This window comes from Sorghum bicolor, chromosome 6 (genome assembly GCF_000003195.3).
Source record: "Sorghum bicolor cultivar BTx623 chromosome 6, Sorghum_bicolor_NCBIv3, whole genome shotgun sequence".
NCBI lineage: Eukaryota > Viridiplantae > Streptophyta > Magnoliopsida > Poales > Poaceae > Sorghum > Sorghum bicolor.
Genome location: NC_012875.2, coordinates 50,225,002 through 50,237,196, shown reverse-complemented (window position 1 = coordinate 50,237,196; position 12,195 = coordinate 50,225,002). Strand labels below are relative to the sequence as shown.

The 12,195-nt window shown below is 40.1% G+C and overlaps 1 protein-coding gene across 2 annotated transcripts; it reads left to right on the top strand.

Moving 5' to 3' along the window:
- On the top strand, positions 2,542-6,591 carry LOC8060222 (probable serine incorporator). Of its 2 annotated transcripts, XM_021462718.1 has the most exons (13): positions 2,542-2,847; positions 2,961-3,216; positions 3,320-3,396; positions 3,755-3,914; positions 4,220-4,244; positions 4,376-4,465; positions 4,574-4,745; positions 4,960-5,033; positions 5,216-5,285; positions 5,358-5,429; positions 5,803-5,936; positions 6,151-6,224; positions 6,364-6,591. In XM_021462718.1, exons 2-13 carry the CDS (start codon positions 3,039-3,041, stop codon positions 6,441-6,443), a joined length of 1,206 nt encoding a protein of 401 aa, XP_021318393.1. In that variant the 5' UTR covers positions 2,542-2,847; positions 2,961-3,038; the 3' UTR covers positions 6,444-6,591. The 2 variants fall into 2 exon arrangements, with proteins under 2 accessions (XP_021318393.1, XP_002448136.1); XM_002448091.2 differs by having other exon boundaries at positions 2,542-3,216.

Below are 12,195 nucleotides of genomic sequence, written 5' to 3'. Positions count from 1 at the left end.
TATTTTTTGTTTCTGTTTCATTCAATTTTCCATATTATTTTTTATTTTATTTTTTATTTACTATCATTAATTAGTTTTATTTATTTTTTTATTTCTTTTTTGTCTTTATGTTTTTATAGATTTTTTATTTTTCTACTTTATCTTACTTAATTATTTTTTATATTTACTTTTTTCTTTTCTATATTTCATGAGATGTGATGTAAAATGATGTTTTTTGCAATGTTCATGTGGTATACAATACCATGTTCTTTGATGTTTTTTATGATGTTTATGTAGTATATGTAATGTTCTATGATTTTTTATGATGTTCAGGTGTTATATATGTAATGTTCTATGATATTTTTTTGTGATGTTCGTGTGGTATTTTTGTGATGTTCTACGTTTTTTTTTGTGATGTTCGTGTAATATATATCTGATAATGCAATATTCTATATTGTATTTGGCGATGTTCTATATTGCATTTGGTGATGTTCGATGGTTCATTTAGCGATGTTCACTTAGTATATATGATGATGTACATAGTGATATTCTCGTAATATATATGTGATGTTCTATAGTGTATTTAATGGTGTTCTATATTGTATTTAGTGATGTTTTATGATGTATTTAGCGATGTTCATGTTAATGTTCGATAGTGAATTTAGTGACGTTCATTTAGTATACATGTGATGTTTTTTTTGATATATTTAGTGATGTTCAGGTAATATATATATGATGTTCTATAATGTATTTAGTAATGTTCTATGGTGTATTTAGTGATGTTCACTTAGTATACATGCGGTGTTCTATGATGTACCGAGTGATGTTCGTAATGTATTTGTGATGTTCTATAATATATTTAGTGATGTTCCGTAATGTATTTAGTTATGTTCACTTAACATACATGTGATGTTTGCTTTTTATTTTTTCCATATTCCATTGTATATGGTATACACATGATGAATGAGATACTGTATGATTATCTTTAAGTATTTTCACAACATATTATGTAGTATTCATACAACATGTTATGTAGTATTTATACAACATGTTATGTAGTATTTTTCTATGTTCCATTTGTTATATTATACGCATGATGTTTCCCTTGTGTAATGTTATTTATTATATAATTCTATATGTTTATTTTATTTATTTATCGGTATTATAATACCAATCATTTAAGTGTGTTTTCATATGGAATATTGTTTTTTCTAAATTTAAAATATTTTTCTGTGAAGGCGGAATATTGTTTTATGAATCTAGAACACCACCTTTATTCAATAATAAAAGAAAATATTCTATCTTTATGAAATACATATTCGTTAATAAAACTTTATCTGAATATATTCATGTTGAGATCTTATTTTGAAGCATTTAGTATAAGGAATCCAATAGCGCAATCTGAATTTAATTTGGATACTTGATTTGCTAACTATAACGAAGATGGAACATCGTCTCTTATGAAGATAGAACATTATTTTTTAATGAAGATGGAACATCCGTCGCCATGTTTATAATACCAATACGGTTCTTAGAATATTTTATTATGAAGATGGAACATTATTTTTTAAACCTTAAACATGCTCAATACAAAAATGTTCTATCTTTATATGATAATTATTCGTTATTAAAATTTTATCTAAATATATCCATGTGGGATCTTGTTTTGAAGGATTTATTACAAGAAATCAAATGGTGTAATCGAAATTTAATTTGGATATTTTGTTTAGGAGTTATGATTTTTTTCATTAAAAGCCATTATGTGCATGCGTCGTAACTAATATGGATATGTTGCTGCACTATCTCCTCGCACCGGCTGCGCATGGTAAAGCCACGAGCCAAAATTAATTAGTATGGGTGAGAATAAATACGTACCAGCACCAGCCATAGAAAAAGTACATTAAAGGTCTAATTTGGAAACAGTCTGAGAACGACGTGCGCTGCAGAGGTAAATGTAATTTTTGGTACTAAAACCATTATCAACTAATTCATTCAATAGCAGTCATTTAGAAAATGTATAGTTGGCTCTCAAAAGAAACAGATAAAAAAACAGTCAAAATAGTCCAGCCAACAAACAGTCAATAAGGTTCATTAAGGCTTTATTTAGTTCCCAAAAAATTTTGTAAATTTTTTCAGCCCCATCACATCAAATCTTTAAACACATGCATGGAGTATTAAATATAGACGAAAATAAAAGCTAATTACACAGTTTGGTCGGAATTGATGAGACGAATCTTTTAAGCCTAGTTAGTTTATGATTAGACAATATTTATTATCAAATATAAACGAAATTGCTACTATTTTTTATTTTGTAAAAAAATTTAGAACTAAACAAGGCCTAAATATATAGTCCACGGTGCCCGTCGATATTCTACACGGAAGAAAAAGAATCGTCGTGGTCCATTAAACGTGCGAGGCGGGAATTTGGGCGCGGGAGTCTGCCGGACGACGCGTTTCTGTCCGAACGGCCGGACCAGACGAGCCCCCCCGCAGTCCCCGCTCCCGGTTCGGCCTTTTTAAAGGAGACCGCCGCGACGCGACCCGGCCCAACGGTCGCCTGGACGTACGCCGGTGCGCGTGAAAAGCAGCTCTCAGGCAGGCGGGGCCAGCTAGTTCTGCTACAGTACTAGAAGAGCTAGCAGCTCAAGTCACCCCTGGGACTCAACCATCCCGCGTCCACAGTCGTCGGATCGTCGCATCGGGCGATCCCAATTCCAAACCTCTGGGACCCCGGTCCCTCCCAAGGCAGCAGCCTGCAACACAGCTTGCCCGCTGCGCCCGGCCTTTAATTTAATAAAAGGCGCAAAGCGAACGGGGCAGCCGCTCCTCCGCACCACCGTACCCCGGAGCCGGAACAGGTCGCCGCCCGTGAGTTCCCGCTTCCCTTCGCTTCCGCCGTTCCGCGTCCGAATTTCGCAGGGCATTGCTGCGGCGACCCTAAGCAAGCGCGCTCCCAACCCTGCTGCTCCGCCTCCGCGCAGGAACCCGGCGCTGGACCGACGGGGAGAGGCGCTCCATCCACCCCGGGAGCAACGACGGCGGCGTGAGCAGGCGGGTATATGACTGTGATCAAGGCAGGTGGAGCGGCGGAGCCGCGCGGAGGCGGCGGCGCGTACGACGCGAGGCGGCGGCAGTCGCTGCGGGCGCGGTACGCGTACGGGTTCGTCTTCTTCGCCACCAACCTGCTGGCCTGGTTCGTCAGGGACTACGGGGCCAGGGCGCTCCGCGGCCTGCATCGTGGGTTCCTCTTTCCCTTCGGAATTTAGCTCTCGCATCGCATTTGCGGTTTGAGGGAGGTCGCGTTCTTACTGTGTGCTCACCGATTACACTACGCCTTCAGATGTGCCGGTCTGCGGAGCAGGGGACTCCAAGTGCTTCCAGTCCGGAGGAGTGCTTCGGGTCAGCTTGGGCTGCTTCGTATCCTTGATCTCACAAGCACGGTGTGTTCTCGTTTCTTGTGCAACTGATAGGGCTTGTCCACTGTATATACGCTACGAGGCATGCAGCTAGAATGTTCTCAACAGCTACCGTGTTTCAGTCATGAACCAATGGCCCGTTTGGAATGGGGGGTTTTCTGGATGCAGTTCCTAGTATTTTGTACAAATTTGAACTAAAATCCTAAAATCTGCTGGAACAGAAGCAACCTGTCTAAAAGGGCATGATCAAGGATTCAGGATTATAAATGCCCTGGTTCAGTGGTTCTAGAACTACTAAACATTTGACATTTTGAAGGTGTGCTGTGTTCCTTGGGTTCACTTCCTTAAAAACTGTTCAGATATTTTTCTGGGTGATGTTTGCAACAACATTTGGAACTCGCAAGCTCCATGAAGCTCGTAATTCGTGGCATTCTGGATGCTGGATTCTGAAGTCTCTTGTGTATGCCATGTCGATCGGCATCCCATTTATCATCCCTAACATCTTCATCCAACTTTATGGTAAGTTCTGTCCAGCACTGTGGCAAACGTAGTTACTGTAGATGTAAGATGTGATGGGCATAAATGAATGCTCAGCAGTTATAGACTGGAATTTGCTTTATTTCATAACACCTAGCTTGAAATTAGTGCTTAGAAAGGCCATGGTCAACAATCATTTCACAGTTCCTTGCTTTGGAAAGTTCAAATTATGATAAACAAAGGTGAAATAAGTTTCAGTTTGTTGTATGGTCCTAATATACTTCCACCAGTGTATCCATACTTAAATTTTAGCATGCTCAAAGAAAACTGTTTTGTTGTGTCTGCAGGTGAAATCGCTCGACTGGGTGCCGGGTAATATAAATGGCAGTCCTTATATATCTCAAAATTTGGGATGTTTCAAGCCCTAATGAACAATATTTACATTTGTTTCAGATTGTCTTATTTATATTAAACATGTTACTTCTGTTTCATTGTCCCTCCAGGATATTTCTCCTCCTCCAGCTCATAAGCATGCTCCACTTCATATCATGGTGCAATAAACGGTGGATGCCAGATCCTGGATCAAATCAATGGTAAGGATTGATTTAGTTGTGCTGGAAGTTGTAGCTTCCCAATTACTTCAGCTTTCAGGTCCTAAAGCTATAACTGACCATGGCATGTTGCCCTTATGTGATTCTCAGTGGGTTGTTTGGGTTATTCTTGTCAACCATCTCCTACATTGCTTCCTTTGCTGGAATTGGCGTGCTGTATGTTCTGTATGTCCCCAACTCCTCTTGTGCATTCAACATCTTCACTATTACATGGACAGCAATCTTGGTGACTGTAATGATGACAGTATCACTGCACTCCAAGGTAAGAGGATGCAAGCAGCACCAAGTCTTGGCTGTAGCTTACGTTGAGTTGAAAACCAGTGTCAGGTTTTGGATGTGAATATCAAACTGCAATCCTGATAGTAGCCTTGTTTCTATTAGCACGTCTGAGCAAAAGTCTCTGTAATTTTTTTGAGTTTTTATCCTGCCTGATATGTATGAGGTTTTGATTTTAGTTCACTTTGTTTGCTGAGAAGGTTAACGAGGGTCTTCTCTCTTCTGGGATCATGAGTTCCTATATTGTCTTCCTTTGTTGGTCTGCACTCCACAGGTTAGTCTACGTCACTTGGAACTGTTGAGGAGTTTGTAGTTTTGGTATTCCTCAGAAGAGTTTCCACTTCCATACTGCAAAGTATTCTGTGCTAATATTTCATTTCATTCACTGTTCTGTAAACATAGCCTTGTATAGTTCAGTTTTGCTTGATGTTAATTTCATACTATGCACATGTGCAGTGAGCCACAAACCGGGAAGTGCCACTCTCATATGAAAATTTCCAGGGATGGTGATTCAGCTACTATCGTTGTAAGGAAAAGATCAGAGCTCTTTTGAGTAGTTAGCCATTGACATTACCTGATTGAAGTTGTGCTTTTCTAGAGCTTCATTATCGCAATTTGTTCCATTGTAATGGCCACGTTTTCTACTGGAATCGACACCAAATCCTTCCAAGTAAGTTTATTACTCTCAACTTTTCTCTATGATATTCACAATTTTCATTTTCTGGCATCACTGGGCAGTTAAGTTGTTCTCAACTGATATAACTGTGATCCTTCCGGTTTATAAGTTATCAATCAGCACTCAGCAGTTATGCAGGTATTTGTATGTAAGATTGAAAAATAAATTACTCTTCACTTCCTTAGGGATACCACTGGCCAAGTTACTTGGAAGTGTCAAAATGACCATTTGATGATAATTCACATGTTTTTGGTCAAATCAGAGTTCTGATGTGTATCTTATTAATCATTATTGACTTGAAGAATTTCTTCAGAACTCAGAAGTGCTATCTTTATCCAGCGTATTAACAAAAACTGTTCATTTTCAGTTTCGGAATGATGAAGTACAATTGGAAGAGGACACCCCCTACAGCTATGAGATTTTCCACATTGTGTTTGCAATGGGAGCTATGTATTTTGCAATGCTGTTCATTAGCTGGGAGCTTAATCATCCAACACGAAAGTAAGATATCCTATCATCAGGCAATTAAACAGCTGCTCGGTAGTCCATATGATTTTAAGTGGCAATGTGCATACATACTCTGGAATCAAATCAAAACTGCATTTCAAGTCATCAGTGCCATACTGCGTGATTTTCCTTTGCTACATCATCTTAGACAGAGGAAGAAGGATTTAATTACATCCTCCCACTCTCACATCCTTCATTTCATAATCAGGTGGAGCATAGATGTTGGGTGGGCTAGTACATGGGTGAAGATCATCAACGAGTGGTTCGCGGCTAGCATATACAGTAAGTCGTGTATTCCTCGTTGTCTGCCATCCAGTTATTTTTGCGAAAACCGCTGTCTGGCATCCAGTTTTGTTTGCAAAAAGGTTCTGTATTGTAGACAACTAAGAAGCTGCTGACATTGAGGTCTTCACCTTTGCAGTCTGGAGGTTGATCTCCCCAGCCGTATTGAGGAACCAACTTGTCAATGAAGAGTTCATGCCACATAGACCTACAATATAGTCTTGATGACAGAGAACACGATTTCTGTAACCCACTGATTCTTTCCTGCTGATATATCCTGCTACAAGGTCGTTATATGCTTTATTCTTTACACTTGTATACATCGAAACCACACGAAAAAAAATGGAAATTCATGTCTGAACGTCAACATTGTTTTGCTGCTTCTTGAGGCCTTCGTTTCATGTGGGCTACGGCCCATGGGCTCAAACACCGAGAGGGTGCACACTAGTCGCTCGGCTTCTTTCGTGTTTGCATGAATCGACTTTTTTTGACTGAACTGGAGGGGCCTGAGCCCCTGCAGGAATTTATTGAAAAAAAAACAAGAGTGAAAACATAGTTACAAAATTACAAAATTACAGAGTTGAAAGCAGGGGGGGCAGGGTTAGGAGACAAATAAAGAAAAGAAAAAAATATAAAAACATCTGGAATCAATTACAGATTTTGAATCCATAGATCAAAGGGCACTGAGAGGCTTTGCTTGACCCTGAAGGATACAAGGCGTAGCTCCTTGAAGAAAAATTCCCTGCAATCTTGAATTGAGAACTGATTATTATTGAAGATCATCTCATTCCTGGCTTTCCACCAACATAGGAGCAGCGTGAGACTTGTCATCAGGCCGGCGTCACTAGGCCGGGGCCCGTCGCTGACGCCGATCATTGGCCCGGGAGAACGCGTCACGCGCTCGTCGGGGTTCCTCCCACGCGTGACGCCGGTGTTGCCTGCCTCCCTCCTACGCGCGCGCTGTCCCATCTCCTGGACGGCTGGACCGCCATTTCACTCTTCCCGTCGCCGTCGACCCCGATTCAAATCTTCCATCCGACGCGACGTTCGGCGACGGGGATGCGACGATCGACGTCCCGCTCCGATCCGATCCACGGCAAACCGGCCGGATGCGTTGCTTTTGCGTGAACATTACCCCCTTCTTCCTGTCGAGCACGCGGCGAGAAATCGTGGTCCTGGCCGCCGTCGCAGTCGCCGGAGAGGGCTTAGTTAGGGCTGACGTGACAACTGACACGGCGGTGCTTGAGCAGCCTTGAAGCAATTAATGATGCATTAACCGCCGTCTTATGCTGAATTTGGCGAAAAATATAAACTTGCAAGCTTCCGCTGGTTCGCTCGAGGACGTGCCGTAGAGACCGATCTACATGTTCTGACTGACTGACTGACTGACTGACCTAGCTGGGGACTGGCTATATGGTCTTTGCATTAGTTTAACTGCCGTAAGTAGCACTGAAACGCCCGGTAAATTTCTGATTATCATCCAAGGTGAGATGCCTGATGCAACAGCAATACTACAGAAAACTGATTGGCCAATGGGCCTGAACTCTAGCTGTCTAGCAGACAGATCACAGATGGAAGTCTTGTTTACAAGCTTACGAGTAGACGTTTTCAGCATTTCAATTTGAACAGATAAACTGGTGGTGGTACGTGGATAACATTAACCACACACGCAGATGCGCAACGAGGATTTGCTAGCGACGGGATCAAGGAGGCATGCCCGCCTTTGTTCCGAACACTCGCCTTCACTGCAACCCACTGAACTTTGTCAGCACAATAATTCACAAGGGAATCAGAGTATCTGTTTTGGCTTGTGCCTTGTGCTCTTGTCACGATTGGAGCTGAAATCTTGACCCAGTCAAGTCATCATCACTTCACCGGATCGCGTGGCGGTGCCTAGTTTATCGCGATTGGTTGAACCAACACGCCAAGCCGGCCGTTTTATGCCCCTTTTTTTTTTCCTCAGAAATCTGGACTGTCCTCGTGTGCAGGAAGAGCTGCACATGCGTGCGAAGACTTCGAGGCTTCGAGACGAGTGTTGCTCAGCTTCAGCTCAGTCCAATTTCTACGCCATGATGTGTGCAGCTCTAGGCTGGGTGATGTGTGCAGAGAAACGCCAGAAGTGACCTCCAAGTGATCAAGTATCTGTTCCTCTTGGCATTTTCAGTTTTTTATCCAGCCATTCGGGTGTTGCCAAACTGATACTATGTTTAAGTTGACAGCGCCCGGTTATACGATGATAAACTTCTAACGGCTGTCGTATTTTAATATCATAAAATATTGGGTAGGTGAATTAGCAGATGTCAGCCTGATAGTATATATTTTTTATTCCCAGGCTCAATCATAATTGCAATCTAATCTGCATTTTGTTATACTTTGATGCACCTGCTCAGTACACGTTATGATGCCCCAGCCAACAATCATCACTCACTCTAGAATAATTCCTCTGTTATTCTACCCATTTATGCAGTTCCAGTGCAAGCCCTGACATTTGCAACGCGTGCCTATCTTCTAGTATGCTCGAGAGATTGCAGATGGTACTGTATTTCAGTAAAAATGAGTGTTGGTTTTATTAATTAATACAGATGTCACCTGAATATCATGGATTTCTGAAAGCACTGCAAGTGGCAGCAGCACAAAGTGTAGGGGCACATGTCCCATCTGAAATGCCACCACTTTGCCAAGGATCACCGTTTCCAAACCCCAACAACAACGAAAAAGTGAAGGAGTATCATCACAGGCCAATACATCGACATTTGACAAGATCACTAAAGAAAAAATGGCGATGCCAAGAATGGAGAGACGAAAGACAGCACGGCCCTTCGCCTCCAGACAAAAGAGGTGTTCGTCGTGCATCCTGTCACCTCCGACCACCACGTCGTCGACGAGCGAGCTTTCTGGTGCTGCAGATGTCAAGGAAGACAGGCGTCCTCTCTGTCTCTGCTGCCTCATCCATGATGGAGCGCATGCAAGGTAGTAGCTCTAACCTCCAACCACTGTCGACTGTCCTGATACTTGGTTACTAAATCTAGCAGGAAAACCCTTTTGGTTTGCTATTTTGTTATGATGAATTTTTTATTCCACAGTGCCTTTGATGATCACTGATTTTCAGCAGAGTGATCATGCTTATCGGTACCCTTTCTATTTTTTTTTTAAAAAAAAACACCTGCGAATGGGCAGTGTTACTCTCCTAGTAGTGCTTTTATGTGGAATCTGATTGAAGTGCTATTTTTTCAATGGACAAGCACGCGCGCGGGAACCTGTATGTTTTTCTAACGTCTGCAGTGCAGCCGGAGAAAGTAAAAGGCATGGCTAATCGAAGCCTGGTGGTCCAATTATTTGATTAGGACGCACATGCATGTTGGGATCAAGCAATGGTGGTAGGTAAGAGGCATATAAAGATGTTGCTCCATCCTTTACAAATTCTAGATCATTTTTAGTTGTCTCAAACTGAATTTCTCCAATTTTAATAATCTTGTAAAAAATACTAACACCTATAACATCAAATTGGTTGGTATTACATCCACTAATAATTAAGCATTGATGGTGTTTTATTCAGTATTATAGATATTAATATAATTTCCTATAAAAATTAGAGAATTTTGACTTTTTTGCGAAAGAGAAATTTGACTTTGGATAGTACTAAAATAGTCTGTATCTTTGGAATATATGGAGTATATTCCTTTAGATAGAGAGAATAAAAAAGGAGAGATGAGAAAATAAAACATTAGAAGTGTCTATTGCGTACCACTAAAAGGATAGCTCACAAGAGTATTTTTTTTAATAGCTAAACAATGATAAATTTATATGTTACTTGAGCAACAAAAATCAGACACCTGATGTACAAAAGTATCTGACAACATTTCCTGTGGTTGGATGGAGTGTCTTGTATCTATGACATGAAAGAAGAATCGAGAAAAGTGCTAAATAGTCGGTGCAAAAGATGCCAACTAAACTAATTCAACTTGTTGATGTACTGTTTCTTTTCTAAAATTTAGGCCCTATTTGATAGAGTATTAGACGGCTTTGACTCTGGCTTCTTTGTGCAATGTAGCAAGGATTTGTTTCTCTCTCTCTCTCTCTCTCTCTCTCTCTCTCAACTCTTAGAATGAACTAGGAGTCAATGAAACCATTACTTTTTACTTCACCGGCTCAAGCTCCTCCATGCACTTTAGCAAGTAGTCGAAGCCATTTGAAGCTATATTAATTCATATCGAGTTCGGGTCACAAATCCAGATCCTCGGTACGAACCTATGATCCTAACCAACATATAGACTCAGATCTCATTTTAGCATTGATTTTGACTAGAATCTTAGCTAGCCAATATATATTTAGTTCTCAACATTAAATTGTTTAGCTATAATGCTCGTATTTTCTTAGAGCATCTCCAAGAGTTTTCAAAACCTACTCTTAATCCTGAGTTTTTTTTGGCAAGATTGAAAACAATTGCTCTCTAGCAATTCCATATCTCAATTCCAATCTTTCCGCACTTGGAAAGATCAACCTAATCATGTGGATATATACGCACATGTATCCATCGGTCAATATGAAGGTGAAAAGATGTAGGGAAGAATAAGAAGTAGAACAAGGTTCCTAATGTGAATGCACGAGCGGGAAACAATGTATAATAGTGGTTTGGGTGATTTAGAAATAGTTGAGGGATTTTTTATGTAAAATTATTTTCTATCTTTTAGGAGTGAGATTTTAGAAACAGTTAGAGGAAGCCAACTTTTTAAGTAACTTGGAAAACTTATTAATTTACCAAGTGATTTTTTTAGAAATTATTGGAGATACTCTTAGATTTATTTTAGAATTCTATGGGAATAATCTTTTAGTAGTAGGTGACGTATCTACAGCGAGACGCTTGCGATGATTTCATTAATCTTGAGACTATCGACTCAGCCTCTCAAATGTACTCATAGGATAGTTTGTGCTTGTGTGCGTTCATAGGATGTTTTTATTTGTACTGTGTTTGGAAAGAAAAAAAAAACTATTGTCGAGTTTACCTTGTCGAGTCAATTGTCAAAAATAAGAGTTGTGGTAAGGTGTTTTTTTTAAAAAAAATTAGCTCCATGCAATCAGCTCTTTTTTCAGGGAAAAGATATGCTTAGTCATGGATGCATGTTGAAGCGTTCTTCCTCGATGACGTTGTTATCCTATCCATGCTTTTCTATTTGATTTGTGAGTTACTCCATTGAGTCACGCAATCCACGGTCCCATATCATAAAGGCTCTTTAGTACTCATAATGAACAAATGAATAATTCAATCATTGTGCCAAATAAGGCGACTATCCATTTTTAAACCAAAATTGATCAATCGGAACTAGCGTACTATGCAATTCGTGGAAGCCTAACAAGCTACGCTTTATGCCCTTTTAAAAAAGCTAGGCTTTACACACTTCCATCGCGCATTCGCATTTCTGTCATGCCAAGACTTTTGTTTGGCTGGCTGCTCAGGCAGTATCGCCTTTTGATTGTTGCCTGAGCTACGCAAATCATTCTCAACTTTCCATGCACGCGTGTAATTCATATCCATTTAAGCTACTTTAAGACATCAACGGTGTAAGACCATTTATCAATGGAGAGTATCGTAGCCATCATGTAAAATAAATGAAACATCTATCCTCAATGCACGGTTTCATTCTATTATTTTATAGATATCTAATTTTATAATTAACATAGAGTTGATAATCTTGCTAAGAGAGATTCATCTAAATGAAACTCACTTCTTCTCTTTTCTTGGAAATGTTGTCATGCCATCAAAAATAATTATGTGGTAGCTTATTTAATTTACTATAGATGAAACTCACATGAAACTCTCAATGTGACAGTTCAAATGTGTAATACTCCCTTCGTCCCATATTAAGTGTTATTTTAGATCTAGCAAGAAAATTAAGGTGGGGTGAAAAAGGTATTGTACTGCATAGAGAATAAGGAGGAGAAAGATAGAGACATAGATGTATTGGGAGAATAG